Source organism: Sciurus carolinensis, chromosome 9, assembly GCF_902686445.1.
Source record: "Sciurus carolinensis chromosome 9, mSciCar1.2, whole genome shotgun sequence".
Lineage (NCBI taxonomy): Eukaryota > Metazoa > Chordata > Mammalia > Rodentia > Sciuridae > Sciurus > Sciurus carolinensis.
Window position 1 is genome coordinate 14,786,290 of NC_062221.1, and position 25,320 is coordinate 14,811,609.

General features: G+C 35.2%; 1 protein-coding gene across 1 annotated transcript in view; it reads left to right on the forward strand.

Annotated features, from left to right (window-relative positions):
* Positions 1-25,320, forward strand: part of Xrn1 (5'-3' exoribonuclease 1) — a 125,321-nt gene that overhangs the window by 86,064 nt on the left and 13,937 nt on the right. Inside the window, exons 34-39 of the mRNA XM_047563438.1 lie at positions 852-913; positions 3,022-3,144; positions 3,854-4,013; positions 5,957-6,138; positions 10,542-10,655; positions 10,750-10,852. Of these exons, the coding sequence (XP_047419394.1) occupies positions 852-913; positions 3,022-3,144; positions 3,854-4,013; positions 5,957-6,138; positions 10,542-10,655; positions 10,750-10,852 (744 nt within the window). The remainder of the gene's footprint in view (positions 1-851; positions 914-3,021; positions 3,145-3,853; positions 4,014-5,956; positions 6,139-10,541; positions 10,656-10,749; positions 10,853-25,320) is intronic.

The following is a 25,320-nucleotide window of genomic DNA, read 5'->3' on the forward strand; positions in this document are numbered from 1 at the left end:
TCTTGTTTCCCCTTCCTTCCCTTCTTGTTTCCTCTCTTCTCCCCATCTGCCTTTGCCCCTCCCCACATTGGCTTTATAAACAGCCAGTGATCAGAAAGTGGTGTAAATATGTTATGATACATCTATATAATCCAGTATATTTAAAATAATAGAATATTATATATTGGTTTTAAATTAAGCTTTTCATGCCTCTTGTTCTCATGTCCTTCATCTTCACATACTTTTATTTATTAAATCCTAAAATTTTTCAAATCTTAATTTTCCTATAACCTTCCCAACTTTCCCTTAATAGGAATATTAAAATAGCTAATTTGTCTCTCTCTCTTATTCTGTCTAGCTAATAGGCTAATTTTAATCTTACTAAAACACTGTTCTGAACACATTACTACCACCTCAAAATTTTTCTGTGATTGCTTGCCCACTGCCTACCAGTATATTAAGGATGATGGCTCTAACCTACTGCTTCAGTTCCACTCAGCTCTGTTATGTTCCTTAACTGCCAGTGGAATTGGTGTTCAGAGCTCCGTAAATGCCTTCCTTGCTCTCTGCCCTTCTCCCACTCCTCCTTCTGCTTGGAATGCTTAGACTTCTATTCTGCCCTCGAGAAACCTGCCATCCTTTACCATCCAATTCAAATACCACTCTCCTTTTCCCTTATTATTATCTGCAAATATCTCTTCTTCCCCTCCCCCAGATTATAAATTCCTTTAAATCAGTCTTAATTTCTCTGAATTTGAATTAAATTCTCTGAATTATTAGCACAGTACCTTGCTATGGTAAATATTTGGTAAATTTAATTGTTGTTCACTGAGCTCTTTCATTTACTCAAATTTCTGTTTTCTTATCTCTAGTTAAGGAAGAGTGCAAGAGTCCTAAAGCTGAGTATAGGTCACAAAAATCCTCCAGTAAGCAGGTAAGCTTCCTAAAATCAAATTTCTTTATGCAATTGATAACTCTATGTCATCTCCCTGAATTTTGTAACTTCTTCGACCAAATCCATAGGGAGTATGGCAGGAAGATTGTTGAAGTATAGGTCGATGGTCACTTGGGTGGGAGGTTGAACAGCTGGAGTGCAGAATTTGGAACTAGGGAACCCAAAATCCTGATTTCTCCATTTAATAATTAGGCGACCTTGAGCAATTTCCACCTCTCACATCCTCAATTTCTTCATTTTAAAAATGGAGATAAAATATGCTTTGTAGTCTCTCTCAGTATATATAATCTACATACATATACATAGATCTATACATATATATGTAATACATGGAAATATATATTTGTATATGCATTGATAGTATATGAAAGGAACAACACAGCAAACTTAGCAGGGTATAAATTCCATGGAATTAGATTGGTGTGGGGGAAACTGAGATCATTTGTTTTATATTATATATTCCCTGGTGCTTGATAAAAAGCATATATACATTTTTTTTTTTTTTTTTTTTCGGTGCTGGGGATCGAACTCGGGGCCTTGTGCTTGAGAGGCAAGCAGTTTATCAGCTGAGCTATCTCCCCAGCCCATATATACATTTTATAATCAAAGAATTTGACATGTATATGATAGGTACACTCTGTATGCACATTATGTTTTAATACATATTTTCAAAAACTTAATCTCAGCCGGGAGATGTAGGTTGGTTATAGAATACTTACCTAGTAGCATGTGCAAGGCCTTGGGTTTGATCCCCACCACCACACAAAACAAAAACAAAAAATTCTTATAAGCTGGTAATCTATTAAATTTGTTAAAAAAAAAAAAAGTCTTAAAAGTTTGACATATATCTATAAAAAAAATATGGATAAATTTTTGTACAGTAGTGAAGCCTGTGGACTTTGGTTGGTGAAACCATTATTATTCTCTGAATAATATTTTTCTTTAAATATTTATTTTAGTTGTAGATGGACCTTTATTTTTATTTATCTGTATGTGGTGCTGAGACTCGAACTCAGTGCCCCACACATGCTAGGCAAGCGCTCCACCACTGGGCCACAGCCTCAGCCCTGAATAATATTTTTGATGCTAAAATAAAACATAAGATTTGAAAGAAAATCACTATTCCAAAGTACAATTAAAATCACTGCTATCCTGTTTTTCTTAGTCAGTTTGGACTGCTGTAACAAAAATAAGCATAGACTTGGTGGCTTAAAAAATATATATATATATATATATATATATATATATTTTCCTCATAGTTCTAGAGGCCGGAAAGTACAAGATGAAAGCACTGGCAGAATGATCTTTTTAATGGTTAAATGAAATAACCAAGGTTTAAAAGAAAAAACCAACTATTTTGAAATACAGTTATGATCTGGTGAGGGCTTTCTTCCTGTCTTGCAGATAATCCTTCTTAAATTCTAATATGGTAGAAAGGAAGAGCTCTGTTCTCTTTGTCATCTTATGAGGACACTAATCCCATAATGGGGGCTTTACCCTTATGACCTCATCTAAACCTAACCTCTTGAAGGCCCCACATCCTACTACTCATTGGAAGTTAGAGTTTCAACACAGTCATTTGAGGAGGACATAAACACACCATCCATATAAGTGGTCTGTTGCCCACGTTCATGATTGAAGGAAATGCTAAATCTCATTTAGATATTATTGAAGATACCATTTTTTTCCCATCCAAATTTACAGACCCCTTTTCTTCTTATGATGTGAAAAGGAAAACATAAAAATTTTTGCAGCCATTTATTTACAATATTAACAAGTAGTAAATAAAATTTATTTGCACAGAAAGCTCATTCTTACCTTTTTATAGACTTTTGGAGGGCTTGCCAAATGTAATATTAAGCTATTGAAGAGAAATGAAAAGTCCAGAAGTCTCAGGAAAGCAAAAGGTTGTGACTGGTTATCCAAATGCTATTGATAAGGTAAAAGATACTTTATCAGTTTCTCTTCCCAAACTTTAACACCTGGGAAGATGATTGAGTGAAATTTTAATTACCATTTTGAGCATAAAACTCATAGCTTTTACTGTATCCTTCTACTTTCATCTTCATGCACATTTATTCTTTTAGCCCAGCTCTGGAATTGAGAACTTTCTGGCATCCTTGAATATCGCCAGAGAAAACGAAGTACAGTCATCCCATCATGGAGAACCTTCAAATGAAGAGCATCTGTCACCACAGTCATTTGCTATGGTTCGTGTGTTGTACTTTTGTATTTTCTCTGCTGTTGGCAGCGTGTGCACATCCCATGCACCTACTCAAACACTTTTCCCTCATGTAGGTTATTAGTATCCTGTGAGAAAACCAGACTGTCTTGGGCAATTTAACCATCCTTCTCTTTTTTCCTATTAAACCATACCTCCTGATTTTCAAGCATTGCTTCTAAATGACTAGGCTAAAAATTAAGCCAAACAACAAATATCGGTTTTTTTACATGGAATCTAATTTTTTTTCACCTCTTCACTATTGATTTGCCTTGCTCTTTATATGACTATAGTTAGCATATTAATTTTGGGGAGAGGTGGTACTGGGGATCGAACCCAGGAGTAGTATTTACCAATAAACTACATCACCAGTCCTTTTTAATTTTTATTTTGAGACATAATCTTGCTAAGTTGATGAGATTGGACTTGAACTTGGGATCCTCCTGCCTCAGCCTCTAATTTTTAACAATGTAATTGTTAAAAAGAAAGATCAAGGGCTGGAGATATATCTGAGTGGCAGAGGGCTTGCTCTAGGTTCTAGAGGGTTGCTGTAGGTATGTACAAGGCTCTAGGTTTGATCCCCAACATTGAAGAAAAAAAAAATCAAAAAGGAAGATAAGCTGTATGATTGTGTGAACCTAATAGTAACTGTCCTCTTTCCATCCCCACCATCTTCATATTAACAATTTTCAAAAAAGAAGGGAACACGTATGCTTAAAGAAATTCTAAAAATTGACGGTTCTGACACAATGGACCATAAGAATGAAATGAAAAAGTATGGTAATGAAGTCACTGTTTCCTCTAATAAAAGAGATGAATATGGACTGTCTTCACAACCTAAACAAAATAAGAAATTAGGTAAGTAAACTGAGTACTGTTATTAATAATAAATATTCAAAAAAAGATCATTTCTTTCCTTTTATCATTTGCTTTTTTAAAAGATAAAACTAGTTTTCTTAAGAGTGTAATTTGTACTTTTGTTATTTATGTAATAATGTAATTGTGTAACCAAAAAAATATAGTCCCCAAGTCTTCTTGTGATGACTTAAATTGTACTGTTTTAGGTACTCATTCTATAGATGCTTAAACCTTGAAAGATTTTTACATTCTGACTTTTTTCCTCAGTAATTTAAAAGTGTCTATGTAATTTAAATACATTATTTAACTTTTCTAAAACTCTTTTTCCTTTGTATAGATTGTAACATATTGCAAATGACTAGTGTAATAATTACATAACACATATAAAGTAATACTGACACATCACAGGTGCCAATAATTGGTTTTAGTATTATGTTAAAATAATTTAACTAGTATAAAAATGGGGAAAAAACACAAAAATCAATTAAAAATTATTAATGGAGGCAGACTTTTGAAAAGTGGGTGATTTCCTTAAATCTCTGAAGCCTGTAGCATAACATGGTATATAGCATCATATTTCAATAAATAACCATCATTGTCCCTAACCACTGTGTCCTTTAAACTTGGGTGATTTTTCTATGTAATTATCCACCAGAGGCTCTGAAAGAATGACTTACACAAAGGTATATGTGAACAGAAGTTTCCCAGAAAAATAAAAAATATTTTTGAATAATCAGTTCTGGACTTATTAAGGATCAAAATCTAGAACAAAAGCAAAGCCTAAGTTTGTACTCCAGTGAATATTGTATAACTGATTAAAATTTTCAAAAGCCACTAGAAAACTAATTATCAAAGTGATGATATGCTCCTGAAATATAGCAAAATAAAATTTTAAAATAAAGTTGAAGGACTGGGGATATAGCTCAGTTGGTAGAGTGCTTGCCTTGCAAGCACAAGGCCCTGGGTTCAATTCCTAGTACTGCAAAAAAAACAAAAACAAAACAAAATAAAATTTTAAAATAAAGTTGAGTAAAAATTGTCTCACTGTCCAAAACAAGTAAATGTTACTAATTTCAGTATAGTAGTAAAACTTAACCTTAGAAGCTAATAGCTCAGAATTCACCCAGTGTTACAGAAGTAACTGACTCTGTGACTTTGGGGAAGCCCTTTAATGTCTTTCTATGATCTGTAGTAGAAATCTGGATTAATTCTTCACCAAGGTATGATTCTTTTTTTATTAGTGAGTTTCTTGATTATAAAGAATGTGAACATTCAAAATGTTTTAATCATCTATATAAAAACACAATTAAAAGATTTAATTTCAGAAAATCTTTTAAAGAACACCATTTTGAAGCAACAAAAATATTCATACAGTCAGGTGCAGTGGTATACGCCTATAATCCCAGCTACTCAAAAGACTGAGACAGGAGAAACAGCCTTGTCAATTTATTGAGACCCTGTCTCAGAAGATAAAAAGGACAAGGTTACAGCCCCTGCATTCAATCCCTTGTACCAGAAAAAATTTTTAAATTGTTGTTCCATTTATCTGAGAATATATAGTAAAATTACAAGAATTAGATTGAAGCCAAAGCCTTAAAACTTAAGCATTAATTGTAAATCTGCTCAAGAAAGCCATTTGTTTGGATTTTACATAACATGTAGTCATTAGTTGCTCAAGATATTAATTTTGGGCAATTAACTACTTATTTTTAAATTTTTATCTTTATGATTTATCACTAATCAATTATAATCGTCTAAAACTTTTTATTGATGTTTAAATAATTTTAAGCAATACTAAATGGTTTATATTTCCTTCTTGGGATGTTTGTTTCTTTAACTAAACATTCAGTGTTTTCCTATATGGTCTACTATAAAACCCTACAATAATTGCATAATTTGAGATACCTTATTAATATATTCATCCTTTCCGTCTTTTTTGGTAGCATCTTATGTGAACAAGCCTTACAGTGCTAATGAGTACCATAATGTTCCATCTGTGGACAATGTGTGTTGGCCTGTTCCTGGCCAGATCCCTCCTGTGCCCACACCAGTAACTGAACTTTCTCGAATTTGCTCCCTTGTTGGAATGCCACAACCAGATTTCTCCTTTCTGAGAACACCTCAGGTATAGTATACTACTATTCTATCTATATAAATTCTTAAATACTGAACTTATATAAAATGTCTGAAAATCTTTGGCTAGAAAAGAGATAATGGGACTTTTAAATTTTTATGAACAGCAGATTTCTGGTTCTCACTCTGACTTCCATTTTTATGTAAGTAGAGCCCACACAGAAATTTTCAGAAAGGAACCTTGGCAGCAGGTGTCCTAATGAGATTCTTTAGACTGATAGAACTAGGTAGGGATCTTGGTCTATTGCAACAATTTTCAAACTTTTTAGTCTGTGAAGCTCCCTTTTTTTTTTTTTTTTTTAAAGGAACCCAAAGCATTTTTATTTACTTAAGTTACATCCATATTTACCATATTAGAAATTAAAACAAAATAATTTTAAATGTTTCTTTATTCATTTTTATTAAAAATAAGTTTTTTGGGGCTCAAGTGTGGCCCATTGGTAAAATCCTTGCCTAACATGTGCAAGACCTTGAGTTCAATGCCCAGCCCTACACACACACAAAAAAAAATCTCAAAAAAATAGGAGATGTGTTGGTGCATGCCTGTGATCCCAGTGACTTGGGAGTCTGAGGCAGGAGGATCACAAGTTCAGCCTCAGCAATTTAGCAAGTCCCTAGGCCACTTAGTGAGACCCTGTCTCAAAAAATTTTTTAAAGATGAGGGGAGGTGCTGGGGATGCCGCTTAGTGGTTTAGCACCCTGGATTCAATCCTTAGTACCCAAGAAAAACAAAGAAAAAGAAAAAATATATATATATATGTATATAGCAAGAATGGTATTGCTCTACATTTAAAACATCTTTTCCATCTTTAGCTTTACAGAAGCTAGATTGGGCCTGGGGATGTAACTTAGTGGTAGAGTGCTTGCCTAGCATGCATAACCCCCTGGGTTCAATCCCGAGTACCACCCAAAAACAGCAGCAGCAGCTAGATTATTATTTATGCTTCTTACTTTCAATCTCTTCTGATGTTTTATCGTTAGGAATATATGGCCTTACACAGATACATAGTTGGAGAAAGAAGAAACTTTTTAATAGCTGTTTCAGATAATTTGTCTATATTCTTTGATACAACATTGAAACTTAAAAGTGATATTTTTAAAGGTTAGTTGCAGTGTCGAATCAAACTATCAATGAACTTTTTGTTTTCTGTATACTTGTAAGAAAATGAAAAAGGAAAGGCAATAAGAAAAAGGGAAAATTGCATCTTAAAATGATTATGAAATAGTTTTGAACTCAGGACTTCTGAAAGGATCTCAGTGACCTCAGAGGGCATCCAATCTGCATTTGAGACCTACTGGCTCTAATGAAGTTTGTTTTATCCTCTTTTCATCCAAATTTTTTATATATTTGCACCTAGAACAGAAAGCATTTTCTCTTAAAATCAGGAACAAGGCAAGGATGTCTGCTTTGCCATTTCTATTCATCATAGGACTGGAAGTTTAGTCACAACCATTAGGTAAGACAAATAAAGACATCCAAATACGAAAGGAAAAAGTAAACATCTGCATATGCAGATATGATCTTAAATGTAGAAAATTATAATGATTCCACTAAAAGAGCTGTTAGAATTAATAAATGAATTATAATAATATCAATAAGAATAAAAAACTTAGGAATGAACTCATTGAAGGAAGCAAAAGTCTTGGACAATAATGTTAGTACTACCCAAAGTCATCTATAGAGTCAATGCAATGCCTAATAAAATCCTAAGGGAATAGAGTAGAACAGGGAACCCAGAAATGAACTCTCACATATATGGTAAATGAATTCTTGACAGGATGCCAAAACCATTCAATGGGGAACTGTCATCTTTTCAGCAAGATGACTGGGAGACTGAGTATCCACCTATAAAAGGGTGAACTTAGGCCCTTACCTAACACCATTTGCAAAAATTTAGTCAAAGTCAAGTGTGGTGGCATATGCCCATAATCCCAGCAACTTGGGCTACTGAGGCAGAATAATCACAAGTTCCAGGTCAACCTCAGTGACTTAACGAAACCCTGTTCCAAAATAAAAAATAAAAAGAACGGGGAATGTAGCTCAGCAGTAGAGCACCCTGGGTTCAGTCCCCAGTACCTCTAAAGAAATAAGTAAAAAGATCTAAGATCTAAAACAACAAAATTCTTAGAAGAAAACATAGGGCAAAATCTTCACAACATGGATTTGGCAGTGATTTTTTTTTTTTTTTTTTTTTGTCAATGCATCTTTTATTTATTTATTTGTATGCAGTGCCGAGGTTCAAACCCAGGGACTCACACATGCCAGACAAGCGCTCTACCACTGAGCTACGACTCCAGCCTGATTTCTTTAATACGATACCAAAGGCACAAGCAACAACAGCAACAAAAAATAAATTCCACTTAATTAAAACTTTAAAATACATCAAAAGGCGATAACAACCATGGAATGGGACAAAACATTTCGTAATGATATGTCTGATAAGGAGTTAATATCCAGGATATAGAAGAGAACTCCCAAAACTCAACAACCAAAAAAAGATTCAAAAACAGGCGAAGAACTAGAATAGCCATTTCTTTAAAGGAAATATACAAATGGCTAATGATCACATGAAAAAGATATTCAGCCTTAAGGAAATGCAAATCAAAACCACTATGAGGTATCACTTCACCCTCATTAGGATAGATACTGTCAACACACACACACACACACACACACACACAGATATTGTTAGTGAGAATGTGAACAACTATTTGAAATCCTTTTGAATCATTCACAGAGATGTAAAATGGTATAGCCACTGTGGAATGAAAATATAATTACCATGTGTTAGTGGTTCTGGGCATATGTCCTAAAGAATTTGAAAGAGTCTTGAAGAGATATTTGTACAGCCACATCCATAACAGCTTTATTCACAATAGCTAAAATGCTAAGTGTTTGAGGGATAAATGAATACACAAAATGTGGTATATCCAAACAATGGGATATTCTTTAGCCTTAAAAATGAAGGAAATTCTGACATGTGCTACAACATGGATGAACCTTGAGGATGTTAACCTAAGGAAAGTAAGCCAATTACAAAAAGACAAACAGTTGTATGATTCCATCTGTATGAGGTGCTTAAAATAAAGTGTTATCACTGGTTGGATAGAGGAGGAAATAGGGAATTAAAATAGGATAGGGTAGAAAATTTCAGTTTTACAAAATAAAAAGCTGTGGAGATGGGGTGATGATGTATAACATAATGTTATTAATAGATTTAATACCACTAAACTCTGCACTTAAAAATGGTTAAGATGGAAAATATTATGTTGTCTATCTTACCACAATAAAAAAAAATTGTGGGAGAGAAAGCAAAGCAGGATTAAACCAATAATATAAAAATTATTACCTTTTGAAAAAAAGAAAAAGACTTTTTCAGGATGGGGAGTGGTCTCAGGGCCTCTTACATCAGAGACAAGCTCTCTACTGCTGAGTTTCATACCCGGCCCCTGAGAGAAATAAAATTTAGAAAGCAAAACTTTGGAAATCAAAAACTTGAAGTATAGCTGGGTATGGTGGTGCACATATGTAATCCCAGCAACTCAGGAGGCTGAGGCAGGAGGATCAAAATTTCAAGGCCAGCGTCAGCAATTTAGTGAGGCTCTGAGCAACTTAGTGAAACCCTGTCTCAAAATAAATAGTTAAAAAGGTGGGGGAATGTGATTCAGTGGTAAAGCACCCTTTGGTTCAGTCCCCATTACCAAAAAAAAAAAAAAAAAACTATGAAGTTGTAATTTAAATATGAATATAAAATTAGAACCCCTGAATCTTTTAACTTTGGACAGTCAGTTCATACTAGTAAACTGTCAGCTAATTAAAAGATGGTTTAAAGCATGACTCAGCAAAAATTTTCTATAAAAAGACAGTGTATATTTTAGTCCTTATGGGTCATAGGACCACTGTCACAACTTCCCGACTCTACAGTTATAGTGTAATGCAGTACATTTTTTTTTAAATGCAAATGTGTTTCAGCAGAACTTTATAATTTCTGATTTTCCACATACAGAAAAGGTTTTGCTGGCTTTTGTTTGCATTATAATACTCGACCCCGGTGCCATCTTAGCTTTGTTGTCCTTTCTCCCTGTCTTGCTGCGTTGCCCAGGCTGGTCTCCAGTTCCTGGGTTCCTGCTATCCTCGCCCCTCAGCCTAGGACTAAGGCTCCCCCTACCATGCATGGCCCAGAGAGTATTTGACTTTGTAACTTTGAAAGATAAAGCAACAGTTCTAAAATTTTTGCCTGGAAACTCAACACTTAAACTCATAGTCCTTTTTTGAATTCCTGAATTCTTTTACAGACTGTTAGATGAAATTATCCCACTTATTTAGACTGAGCTTTGGGAGAGGAATTAGACTTCTTACATAGTTTCATCAATATCTATATTCTCTTTTTTCAGACAATGACAGTTTGCCAGGTAAAATTATCTAATGGCTTATTGGTACACGGGCCACAGTGCCACTCTGAAAATGAAGCCAAGGAGAAAGCTGCACTTTTTGCTTTACAGCAGTTGGTAAGAACCGTCCATGACTTCTCTGTTGAATTTTTAATTAGTCTCCATACAAACGTTTTGTTTTATTGTCTTCTAACTTTTAAATACTTTGCAGGGCTCCTTAGGAGTGAATTTTCCTTTGCCTCCACCAATATTTCCAAATTATCCTCCTGCTGTACCAGCTGGAACCATACCTCCAGTCTTTCCTCAACCTACTGGTAAGATATTTTGCTTTTCTAAGTATTTATCACTGAGTTGTTATTTTTACTAAGTTCTTTTAAGAAGCACTTTTTTTTAAATAAAAAAATGTACTAAGATGTCTAGCAAAGAAGAAATTGTGAGAAGTATGCCTGAAACTGAAACCTGCAGATTCATCCAGAAATACCTTGCCCCCTCTGCACCCTCTGGCATGGCTAGAGTGGTCAGGCAGTACTTAGTAGTGTGCAGACCTTATTCCCCAGCAACAGATTGGGGTTTCAGTTAGACATCAAAAATAGAGATAAGGCTGGGGTTGTGGCTCAGTGGTGGAGCACTTGCCTGGCATGTGTGAGGCACTGAGTTCAGTCCTCAGCACCGCACATAAATAAATAAATAAAGGTCCATCAAGAACTAAAAATAAAATGTTTCAAATAAAAAAATCAAAATAAAATTTAAAAAATACAGGTAAACATGCCTATAGTTCCAGCACGTGGGAGGCTGAGGGAGGATTTGAGTTCAGGGATCTGAGACCAGCCTCATAGCAAGACCCCATCTCAAAAAAAAAGAAAGAGAAAAAGAAAAAAAACCACAGGACAAAGATCATGTAACTGGTTTGGGACTCCATTTCCTTATTTATGATAGACTATCCAAGATCTTTTGGAGACTAATATTTTATATATCCTAAATCTTAAATTAGTCATTTCTTTGATCATCCAAGCCCTTTTCCTCATAGCACTTAGCTTCTTTATGTCCTAGTCATTGTCATTTTAAAGCCAATAATGTATTTAAACTTGAAAGTTGACTTTTCTCTGATGACTATTATATACCAGGTACTTTTTGAGGAACTCTATATATCTAATCTGAGGGGGTCTTCTCTGCCACATCCCACGTGCCAGAGGATAACGTTGGCAGTTTTTCTGTGTATTACCCAAAAAACTTATCCACTCAATAAACACACAAGAGCCAATGCTCTTTTTAAATTGAGAGGAGGCATGACAGGTCTGGCCATACCAGCTCTGGCCTCTTACAACAACTCACCCAACTCTCTCTTATTTATAACATACAGGTAAAGGGGGCAAGGACCAGGAGGAGCTTCCTCTGTGATGAACAGGATAGGGTGGAGTTAGGGGAGCCATTCTCTTAGAGGGGAAATTCCAGAAGGAGACAGGGAACCACTCCCACGCAGCACCACTTGCAGTTCCTAAAAGCCAGGCCTCTGGGTCACATGTCTCAACCTAGTCTGGTTCTACTATTTTTATATTCTGGAAATAGTTTTAAACAACTCAGTTATTTACCTAGTTCCTTAGATCTTTCATATTATTAAAATTTTGATTAAACATGCTTGTAAGTTCTTCTCAAGAAGTAAAAGTGAAACTTTTAGTGGCAATGTTGCCACGTTAGGCTTTTCTGGCTTTGAATCTTCTAGAGGAAGATATTTTGATATAACTGTCTTTCATCGATTTTTTAATGTCAACTCAAAAATATATCCACTACCTTTAGAGATAATATGTAGCATTGGCAAGATAAGATGTAGCATTGGCAATTAGTATATTTTATCCATTTAGGAAAGGCACCAGATTCTATAACAGAACAATTAAGTCAGTAAGATATTCGTGGATATTTCATACAAATGACTGACTTTTTATGAGAAAGTCCCATTCTAATAACTGTTTGAATCCTAAGTTCCAAGGGCCAGTATGTTTAACTGTCCTAGGTATTCCTTATACTATCTTTTTCTTAAAGGTTACCTCTAGACAGCCAGAGAGTCTATCATGGGACCATCATATAGATAAGTTTTCATTGCAGCCATTATAGTCAAATCCAGTCACATGGATGGGTGTAATGTGAGTATCTGTAAAACCTCCCATCATATGAATATTATCAATAAATATTGGGATTGATTCTCTAGTCCACATTGTTGGATGTATTAAAGGTAGATCTGGGAAATGGGCCCAACAGATTCCCCATATCTCTCACTTACCTGAGAGCTCAATAGAGTTAGCATATATCCATTGTGTTTCGAGATTTAAGATCTCCTTAAGATCTTAAGGAGATCTCCTTATTGTAAGGAGATCTTAAATCTGGTGCATTCTACTCTATACTATTGTTCCATGTGTCACTTAGCAGCAGTGAGACTCCTAATATCATAATTTTTTGAAAATATTTTTTGAAATTAAGTTGGTTTACATAGGGATGTTTCCTCCTTTTTTTTTTTTAATTATAGAAAAAGATTGCTATAAACTAGAGCATTATTAACCTTAAATTGTAGATCATGGCCTAGCATTGTACAAATATTTAAACCATAAGAGGTGACTTAATAAATATTTCTATTTGGCCAGGAAGATTAATAAAAGTTACATATTGTTAAAGTCAGTGTTGTTAAATTGAAAAGGGCATTACAATAAAAGAAGATCCAGTTTCCAACAAATTTGATTTTGTCTCTAATAGTAGACTGAGTTACAAAGGTATAAAATGCAGTCAGTACAGACAAAAAAATTTTACACTCAAAATACAAAGAACCCAATCAATAAATGGGCTAAGGAAATGGGCAGACACTTCACAGAAGATATACAGGTGATCAACAAATACATGAAAAAGTGCTCATCATCCCTAGTATTTAGAGAAAAGTAGTCTTAAGACATGTGTGTTCTATAGGTAATGGCCTCATTGTTGTAATTTAACTCAAGCTATTACATTAGAATTGGTAGTATCTGTCAGGATAGCCATTTAATAACTTGTTTTAAAATCTTAGAATTTATATCATTGATCTAGCAATTGTATTTTAAGGGATCTATGGAAAGATAATCTTTATGTATAAAGATATAGTTGTAAGAATATCTTTAATAACCTTGTTTTTAAAGTAGTAAAAATAATCCAAATCTTCAACATAGGGTTTTGGATAAATGAACTATGTGACAAAAATCTGGCATTAAAAGTAATGTTGTAAAAAAGAATACTAATTATGTGCAATCTAAAACAATGTTATAAGATTTAAAGTGAACAATACAGTTGTGTGTGTACAAAATATGTATATCTCTGAGCTTATGTATGGAAAGCAGTTTAGAAGATTTAGTAAATGTTAATGATATTCGTTAGGACCTCAAAAAAAAATTTTTTTTTAATCTGTACTTAATTTTTCCTAAGGGGGTCTGTTGACAAAATCTAGGGAAGATAACCTAATCTTGAAACCATCTTTAGCCTGTTTATCTGAATATTATTTTATAAAACCTCCATATATAATTCTTTGGATTAATATAAATTAAGTAGCATAATCTAATACCACATCTGAAACATGAAACAGACAAGCCAAGAGCTTCCATCCCCTCTTGGGAGAAGGTGTCAAAAGACACTTAGTATAAAGAGTAATATAAAAAGCATATAACATATCTATTTAATTTTAAAATATTAATGATATAATTAAATTTTTGATTAATTTCTTATTATTATATAAGTTTGTAAGAGACCATATTGAAAGAGCTTTAGTTTGGGGAGCATCGGCTTAATAACATATCCCTGTACCTCTAATATTTTAAAGACTTCTTTATCTGGAAAATAATATAATTAACATAATAAGTACTAATTACCATAGTTAATTAAAATATAGCCTTTGATGTTTTTATATTAATCAAATTTGCCTTTTAAGGAGAAATTTGAAATTTGGAATGCAAGGTGGTATTTTAAAATAACAGTTATTGTTTAATCAAATTGTATAAACCATAATGTCTTTGAAATTAGTCCTTTTTTTTAAATAATAGAAATTTAACAGGCATAAGAAATTATTTTATCAGAATGAGAAATTAACATTTTAAGTATTTTCTTTTTCTTCTTTTAGTTAGAAGGTCCAATTAATAGGGGTTTGTGAAAAGATCTTATCTATATTTGTAACTACCCTTTATTATAGACACTTAGTAAAATTTAAAGAATAAAAACTTTTAATAACCTTAGCTGATTGTGTTAATTATATATAGCAAATTTAATTATAGATATATATATCCAATTTAATTACATGTAAAACTTTTGAAAAATGTTCTATACAAATTTTGTTTTAATTTATTCAGCATGTTATAGTCTTCTATTTTATCAGGTGAAAAAAATTTTTTTTCTTTTTTTTTTTTTTAGACACATATCAAACGTGATATTTTAAGTGCTACTATCTTGGTTCTCAATGAGAACCAAGGAATTTTAGATCTTCTTATATATTAAACAAATTACAAATATGTCTAATATTTAAATATTTTAATATTTTAGTTAAGAGTATCTGATGTTTTCATATTTAGTGGACGATGTTCCAGTCGACAGTCTTTTAGCATCCCATCCTTGTAAATCAATTAAGTATCTCCTGTAATAAAAGCTTAAGTGATTAATTTTATTTACCTCAAATTAAATGTATTTATTCTTAATTGCAAAAGTCAAGATATCAAACAAATGTAGATAATATTAATAATTTTTTTCCTGTTTAAAAAAACCATTAAAAACAAGGAATATAGATCTTAAATATTACAGAATTTAGCAATTTTATTATTTATTTGTCACCTGGGAAATGTGAATTAATTAAGAGACCTTTTAACCTGGAAAAATGTGAGTTAATAAGTATAAAGAAGCCTTTTTTATTTTTAGTTGTTTACTCAATATAAATTAAATCTCAATTCATGTGAATTAAAGTTATATGGATCCATTTTTAATTTTAAAATGTGAGCATGCTCATTGAACTGTAAGTAAATTTTGAAATCCTATAAATATAGTCATTGTGTGCACACATTTATAGATCAAAGAAAGGAAATTTTTATAATTTATTGTAAGTGAAGCTACATAGCAATGAACAAACATGTATCAGACATTGATTTAATTGTATAAGAATTTATGATATAAAAAGAAAAACTTCAAAATAATTCCGGTTGAAATTTTTAGGACAGGTTTGGATGTCAAAGAAAATTATGAGACCTTATTTTCCATTACTTTTGAGAATGAAGCTACCATGCTAAGCTCCTTAATGAGATATGCCATTGGCTATTGACCTGATTTGTCCATGGCTGTCTGTCTAGCAGTTTTGGGTGAATATTTTTAGGGTTATTTTTCTCTCAGTGACAAACAGGTTAAATCTTTTTCCTAAGCTGAGGACAGAGGCTCGAAGTAAGGCCCCCCTTTAGTAGGGGCTGGGGTTATAGCTCAGTGGTAGAGCACTTGCCTAGCACGTGTGAGGCACTGGGTTCAATCCTCAGCACCACATAAAAATAAATAAATAAAACAAAGGTATTGTGTCCATCTACAACTAAGAAAAATTAAAAAAAAAAAAAACAGTATGTTTTGGTTCTCACAGCAGGGCAGTTGTTCCTTGGTGTAGCGTTTTTTAAGGAGGCTGTAAAGAGGCTTAGCTAATTCCCTATACCCAAGAATCCAAGATCTGCAGTATCCAGTCATCCCTAGGAAGCCTCTGTAATGGCCTTGATATTTCTCCTGGGTGGAAGCACATAAAGGATGTCATCTACCTATTGGAGAGCAATTACAAATATTTTATCTCTGAATTTTGTTAAGTCCTTAGCTAAGGTTTGTCTGAACAAGTGAGGGGTATCTCCACATCCTTAGGCAACACTGTCTAGGTTAATTGCTACAAAGTCTGAAAAATTTTCCTCTGGCCCCTGCCAAATTTGGCTGGGGTTTAGAGTTTTTTCTCCCAGGGCAAGTAATTCTCTCCATGCTCTTTGTGCACATGCACTTATTTGAGTTTCTAAATCATAAGTCAATTGTTGTTCCAAATCAGCAAAATTGTCCTGAGCCAGTAAGCATATCCAAGGTAATCTGAACTCCATTCAGTTTATTAATTTCTGCCTGATCTGAACAATGCTCTGTCCAATTGGATTTCCATGTTAAATAATCACCTTTGGAGAGGCAGGAGCTAGCTAGTAGAAGCAATCCTTAGGTGGCAGGGCCTCATTACATATAGATTGTAAGAGACTTAGTACGAATGGCCTGTTTGCTCCATACATATAGCATGCAGATTTCAACTCCCTTAATGGTGTAAAAGGAATAGATACATAGTTCTTTTTGGTCCCTCAGAACTTTGAGGATCGTTTTGCTCAAAAATGGGGTATAACCTAAATTTTGTTAATTCCTTCTCTGCAGTATTAGCAGCGGTAGGAATTCTTGGCCTTGTAACTTTAAGCTCTTCCCTAGGAGCTAGATGGGGCACGAGAGCAGGGCCTTTCAAATGTAAACTACAGAGGTCCCACGCTAGCTCATCTGAATGCCTTCCAGTCCTCTGAATAGAAACTTTGCCCCGGCTGTCAGGTGTCCCTCTGTCCCCAGAAACATGCTCAGGGTGAATTTCTGAATCCTTTTTTCTTTTTTATCAACCATCAGTTCCCCAGAAGACAAAGAGGTCCTGGAGGATGAGCATTTCTGGCTCTTAGATCTAAAGTTCTTAATACCATTTGTAAGTCCAGTGATTAAATCTCCAAAAGTCCATAAATCGACATCTTGGTCCACATATAAGCAAGTTTCTATTACAGTCCAGACTAAAATCCCATAGCCTGCCATGGTTCTTCCAATCCCTGGGCTATTGCTCCTCTCATCAAGAGGCGTGGGCCGAGGAGCTCCGCCTGAGTAGGGAGCAGGCTTCCATCCTTGCCCTCAGGAAGCTGGAACCATGCTGTTTCTTGGAGGGCTGGAAGCTGTGGCAGGAACACACATAGTTAAACTAGGAAACTTGCTGAGTAAATTTCCCCTTCTTAAGTTAGAGATTTTCTGTGAATTTCTGATTAGGATCTTTTCTTCCCAGGATTCTAAACATTTGCACCTATCTCAGCCAAGTTAGTTCTCAGTCTCGTACAGTCACCGAGATATAGGCAGACCTGCCTGATTGAGTCTGCAGCATTTAAAGCGATCAGGTCTCCATTTACATTTCAAGAACTGTAGGAGTTGTTCTTTCCACTGAATTTTCACTCTTGCCAAGTATTGAATATAGCTGAACAGATCAATTTTTATTTCTCTCTCTGTAGAAAGCAAATTCCCCAGGCTTGATGTCACACAATTAAATTCCCTTTCCTTTGTTACTACTAAACTCACATGTGCTTCCCACCAGAAAGGGGCCAACACCTTACCTTTTTTCTTTCTTCTAAAATCTTCTCGAACAGTCGCCTCCAGGTACTAAATGTGGGGTCCTCTCTGCCACAGCCCACGTGGATGAGAAAAGGGTTAACTGCTGGAGGATGACCTTGGCGGTATTTCTGTCTATTACCCAAAAAACTTATCTACACAATAAACACACAAGAGCCAATACTCTTTTTAAATGAGAGGGGGCATGACGGTTCTGGCCATATCAGCTCTGGCCTCTTACAACAACAACTCGCCCAACTCTCTTTTATTTATAATATACAGGTAAAGGGGGCAAGGACCTGGAGGAACTTCCTCTGTGATGGACAGGATAGGGTGGAGTTAGGGGAGCCATTCTCTTAAGGGGGAATATTCCAGAAGGAGACAGGGAATCACTCCCATGCTGCACCACATGCTTCCCAGCAGTTCCTAGAAGGCAAGGTTCTGCGTTGCATGGCTCAACCTAGTCTGATTCTGCTAAATACAGGTGGCTTCCCACACTAATCCTTACTGTAAGTGTTAGAAAATTTAATAATACTGACTAGCTCAGTGGTGGAGTGCCTGCCTAGCGTGCATGAGGCTGACTTCAAACCCCAGCACCACATAATCTAACAACACTGATTAAGTGAAAATCTACAGTATGCAGTTACCACTTCTTCTTGGGCAAATTCACTAAATAATAAAGGATTTTAAAAGTGCAAACAGAGAGGAAATATCAGCAATTAGAAATGTGAAAGCAGTTTGTGATGAGAAAAACAATTGAAGAAGTAACCAGTTGAGCAGAGCAAGATTAAGCTACAAACTACAGTTCCTGAACAAGAGGTTACAAGTGAGCTAATGAGCATGCAGTTCCTCACAACTGTCAAGAGATTCAGAACTTGGAGGAACCAGAGGCTATCAGAGAAGGCAAAGATGAGGCAGGGACTGAGAAGAAAGGGATTAGACAAAGAACCTATAATCCCAGTTATTTAGGATTACTTGATTGAGGCAGGAGGATTACAAGTTCAAGGGCAGTCTGGGCAATTTATCAAAACCCTGTCTTAGACTTGAAAATGGGTGGGGATATACCTCAGTGGTAAAGCACTTCTGGATTCAGTCCCCAGTGTTTTTTTTGTTTAACAAAATTAAAAAGGATTTGGTTGAAAATCTGCAAGTAATGTGATGGGACCACTCCCTCCCATACCTCCCCAACACAGCCAAGGCAGTTGCCTCTGTAGCAAAAGATTGGAAAGGTGTTCTCTGGGAGAGCTCTCACTTTTTTGTTTTGTTTTGTTTTGTTTAATTTGTTCTAATTGGTTACACATGACAGCAGAATGCATTTTGACACACTGTACACAAATGGAGCATAACTTCTCATTCCTCTGGCTATACTTGGTGCTGAGTCACAACAGTAGGATAATCATACATGCATATAGGGTAATAATGTCTGTTTCATTCTACCATCCTTCCCATCCCCACTGCCCCATCCCTCCCCTACTTACCCTCTGCATAATCCAAAGTTCTTTCATTCTTTCCGACTCACTCCCAACTATGAATCAGCATCCACTTATCGGAGAAAACATTCAGCCTTTGGTTCTTTGGGATTGGCTTGTTTCACTTAGCATGATATCTCTAGTTCCATCCATTTACCTGCAGATGCCATAATTCATTCTTTAAGGCTGAGTAATATTCCATTGTGTATATGTACATTTTCTTTATTCATTCATCTGGTGAAGGGCATCTAGGTTGGTTCCAGCTATTGTGAATTGAGCTGCTGTAAACATTGATGTGACAGTATCACCATAGTATGCTGATTTTAAGTCCTTTGAGTATAAACTGAGGAGTAGGACTGCTGGGTCAAATGGTGGTTCCATTCCAAGTTTTCTGAGGATTCTCCATACTTCCTTCCACAGTGGCTGCACCAATGTGCAGTCCCACCAGCAATATATGAGTGTACCGTTTTCCCCACATCCTCACCAACACTTATTATTGCTTATAGTCATGACAATTGCCATTCTGACTGGAGTGAGATGAAATATTAGCATAGTTTTGATTTGCATTTCTCTAATTGCTAGAGGTGATGAACATTTTTTCATATGTTTGTTGATTATATTTCGTCTGTGAAGTGTCTGCTCAGTTCCTTAGCCCATTTATTGATTGGGTTGTTTTTTGTTTTGGTGGTAAGTTTTTTGAGTTATTTATATAAACAGGAGATTAGTGTCCCGTCTGAAGAGCATGTGGTATGGGAGGGCTCTCTCAAGTGTGGAGACCCCAGCCACAGAATGGAGAAAGAAACACAAGACTGAAGACAGGCTAAAGCAAAAGTTCTCTTTTCCCATCCTACTCCCAGACTGAAACCAGCCTTGTCTTACTCTCCAGAAGGGAAATTGAAGGATGGTCCTTTGCGACATTCATTAACCTTCAAAGGAAAGACCTACTGACTTTTGGAGAGTCACCCAACCAAAAGGCTGGCTTACTATCCAGGTTACCCTAGAGTGAAGCCCTCAAGTCATTAGCCCTGCTTCCTCCCCCATGGTCACTGCTTCTAATTGACTTCAGTGTCTGCCTCTTTAATATGAGTAAATACTAGACTGAAAGATCAGAAGATGGTAAAGGAAAATCTCCAAAATGAAAGAGAGAGCCCAAAATGAAGAAAAAATATAAAGGACCTAGACTGGGAATGTAGCTCAGTGGTAGAGCACTTACCTAGCATGCACAGGCTCTGGGTTTAATCCCCAGCATTGCAGGGGAAAAAAAAAAAAAATTCTGTAGGGAAAAAAGAAAAGAGAATAATTTGAGAAAAACAAGTAAAATTGTTGAGTCAAAAATTTTAAATGCAATACATAAACCCCTATGAAAACCAAGGATGGCCAGGAATGGTAGTGCACGCCTGTAGTCCCAGCTACTCAGGAGGTTGAAGATGGAGGATCTCCTGAGCCTAGGAGTTCAAGACCAGTCTGGGCAACAAAGCCAAGACCCTGTCTTTAAAAAAATAAAAAATTAAAAAATAAATAAAAGCAGAAGCAGTAGCCAGGGATGATAGAAACTGAAATATAAGAAAGAGATTTAGAGGAATAATGCATAGATCCACAACCCATCTTATGAGATTTCCAGAAAAAAAACAAAGAAAAATGGAAAGTATCAAAGAAATACTAAGATTAAGTTTCCTAGAATTAAAGGATATGCATCTCTAAACTGAAGGGAACTCCAAATGCTTATTAGATATGAATAAAGAGACCTAGATTGCCTTGAAATTTAGAATACAAGTGAAACTAATTCATATTAAAAACAAATACATCAAAATGACTGGGAATACAGATCATACCTCAATAATAACCTTGAATGTTAATGGCCTAACTCATCAAAAGACACAGACTGGCAGATTGGATTTAAAAACAAGACCCAACAATATGCTATCTCCAGGAGACTTGCCTCAGAGGCAAAGATATCCACAGACTGAAGGCAAAAGGATGGGGGGTGGGGGATCACTCACATGGATCATGTAAACAAGAGGAGTTTCTATCCTTGAATCAGGTAAAGTGACTTCAAGCCAAAGTTAATCAGAAGGGACAAAGAATAACATTCGTGCTGCTTACAGGAATTATATGACAAGACATAGCAACTGTAAATATGCCCCAAACAATGGAGCATCTACATACATCCTCAATCTCAAGAATCAAGTAGACCACAACACAGCAATACTGGGTGATCTTAACATACCTCTCTCACTACTGGATAGATCCTCCAAACAAAAGCTAAACAAAGAAACTATATAACTAAATAATACAATTAATAATTTAGACCTGAGACATATAGAATATTTCATCCACCAACAAGCAAATGCACTTTATTCTCAGCAGCACATGGATCCTTCTCTAAAATAGACCATATTTTGTGCCACAAAGCAATTCTTAGCATATACAAAAAAATAGAGATAATAAATACCTTGCATTTTATCAGATCATAATGGAATGAAATTAGAAATCAATGATAAAATAAAAAATAGAAGCTACTTTAACACCTGGAGACTAAATAATACATTATTGGATGATGAAGGGATAACAGAAGAAATCAGGGATGAAATAAAAAAATAGAGGTAAATGAGAATAATGATACAACATATCAAAATCTCTGGGACACTATGAAGACAGTGGTAAGAGGAAAGTTCATTGCATTGAGCTCTTTCATTAAAAGAATAACAAGTCAATGAATAAATGACCTAACGTTACATCCCAAAGCCCTAGAAAAAGAAGAACAAATCAACATCAAAAGCTGTAGGAGACAGGAAATAATTAAAATCAGAGCTGAAATCAAAGAAATTGAAACAAAAGAAACAGTTCAAAAATTTACAAAACAAAAAGTTGGTTCTTTGAAAAAATAAAATTGATAAACCCTTAGCCACACTAATAGAAAAAACTCAAATTACTAAAATTTGAGATAAAAAGGGAAATATCATAACAGACACTACTGCAATACAGAAGATAATCAGAAACTATTTTGAAAAATTATACTCAAAATAGAAAATCTTGAAGACATTGACAAATTTCTAGAGTCAAATGACCTACCAACAGGAGGACGTACATGATTTAAACAGATCATTTTCAAACAATGAAATAAAAGACACTATCAAAAGCCTACCAATTAAGAAAAGCCCAGGACCAGACGGATTCTCAGCCAAATTCTATACAACCTTCAAAGAAAAACTAACTACAATACTTCTCATGCAATAGAAAAAGAGGGAACCCTTCCAAACTCATTCGATGAGGCTAGTATAACCCTGATACCAAAAGCAGATAATGACAAATCAAGAAAACAAAACTTCGGACCAATATCCCTAATGAACATAGATGCAAAAATTCTCCAGTTCTGGCAAATCACATATAAAAACTTACTAAAAAGATAGGGTACCACAATCAAGTGGGGTTCATCCCAGGGATGCAAGGTTGGTTCAACATACAGAAATGAATAAACATCATTCATCACATCAAGTAGACTTCAAGACAAGAATCATATGATCATCTCAATAGATGCAGACAAAATATAGCAACCCTTCATGCTCAAAACACTAGAATAACTAGTGATAGTAGGAACAGCATTGTAAAAGCTATCTATGCTATAAGCCCATGACCAGCATCATTCTAAATGGAGAAAAATTGAAAGCATTCCCTCTAAGAATTGGAACAAGACAAGGAAGCCCTCTTTCACCACTTTTATTCAACATCATCCTTTGAAACTCTGGCCAGAGCAAATAGAAGGAAGAAATTAAAGGGATATGAATAGGAAAAGAACTCAAACTATTACTATTTGCCAATGACATGATTCTACATTTAGAAAATCCAAACAAAATTCCACCAGAAAACTTCTAGAACTAATAAATGAATTCAGCAAAGTAACAGAACATAAAATCAATACACATAAATCAAATCATTTCTATACATAAGCAATAAATCCATTGCAAGAAAAATTAGGAAAACCACCTCTTTCACAATAGTCTCAAAAAAATAAAAAACTTGGGAATCAACCTAACAAAAGAGGTGACAGACCTCTACAGTGAAAACTAAAGAACACTAAAGAAAGAAATCAAAGAAGACCTTAGAAGATGGAAAGATCTCCCATGCTCTTGGATAAACAGAATTAATATTGTCAAAATGGCCATATTACCGAAAACACCAAAATAGACACATGGACCAGTGGTACAAAATATAAGACACACAGACAAGCCCACATGAATATGATTATCTCATACTAGACAATGGTGCCAAAAACATACATTGGAGAAAAGATAACCTATTCAACACATAGTGCTGGGAAAACTGGAAATCCATATGTAACAAAATGAAATTAAACCTCTGTCTCTCACCCTACACAAAAATCATCTGAAAAGTGGATCAAAGACTTAAATACTAGAACAGAGACCCCGCACCTCATAAAAGAAAAAGTAGGCTCAAATCTTAATCATGTTGGCTTAGGAACTGACTTCCTTAACAAGACCCCAACAGCGTAAGAAGTAAAATTAAGAATCAATAAATGGATGGAATCAAATAGCAAAGGAAGCATTCAGTAATGTAAAGAGAAAACCTACAGAATGGGAGAAAAATCTTTAACACATCCACCTCAAATACAGCACTAATCTTCAGGATATATAAAGAACTTTAAAAACTGAACACCAAAGAAACAAATGACCCAATCAATAAGTGGGCTAAGGGACTTCAAAGAAGAAATACAGTCAATCAACAAACACAAAAAAAGTTCATCATCTCTAGCAATTAGAGAAATGCAAATCAGAACTAAGATTTCATCCCACTCCAGTCAGAGTGGCAATTATCAAGAATACAAGCAATAGTAAGTGTTGGTGAGGATGTGGGGTAAAGGTACTCTCATAGATTGCTGGTGGGACTGCGGATTGGTGCAACCACTGTGGAAAGCAGTATGGAGATTCCTCAGAAAACTTGGAATGGAACCACCATTTGACCCAGCAGACCTACTCCTCAGTTTATACCCAAAGGACTTAAAATCAGCATACTATAGTGACACTGTCACATTAATGTTTACAGCAGCTCATTTCACGATAAATGAACTAATGGAACCAACATAGATGCTCTTCACCAGATAAATGGATAAAGAAAATGTTGTACATATACACAATGGAATATTACTCAGCCTTAAAGAATGAATTATGGCATTTGCAGGTAAATGGATGGAACTAGAGATATCATGCTAAGTGAAATAAGCCAATCTCAAAGAACCAAAGGGCAAATGTTTTCCCTGATAAGTGGATGCTGATCCATAGTGGAGAAGGTAGACAGGAAGAATAAAAGAACTTTGGATTATGCAGAGGGGAAGTAGGGGAGGGATGGGGCATTGGGGATGGGAAGGATAGTAGAATGAAACAGACAATATTACCCTATATGCATGTATGATTATCCTACTGTTGTGACTCAGCACCAAGTATAGCCAGAGGAATGAGAAGTTATGCTCCATTTGTGTACAGTGTGTCAAAATACATTCTGCTGTCATGTATAACCAATTAGAACAAATTTTAAAATTAATTAAAAAGTTACTGATCAGGTGGGGTGGTGCATGCCTATAATCCCAGTGGCTTGGGAGGCTGAGGCAGGAGGATGATGGGTTCAAAACCAGCCTCAGCAAAAGCGATGTGCTAAGCAACTCAGTGAGACCCTGTCTCTAAATAAAATACAATAGGGCTAGAAATGTGGGCTGAGTTCAATCCCCCAGTACAAAAAAAAAAAAAAGTTACTGGATTACATGTTTCAGGAAACAAAGCAGTAATTTTAAAAAGAAGAAAAAACCGTGGAGCCAAAAGAAGTTGCAGATCGGTAGATCTAATATATTTAAGTAACCATGTAAGGATGCCAGCTTCTCACCAGGTCTAGAAAGTAACTAGTTTCAACTGGGAAGC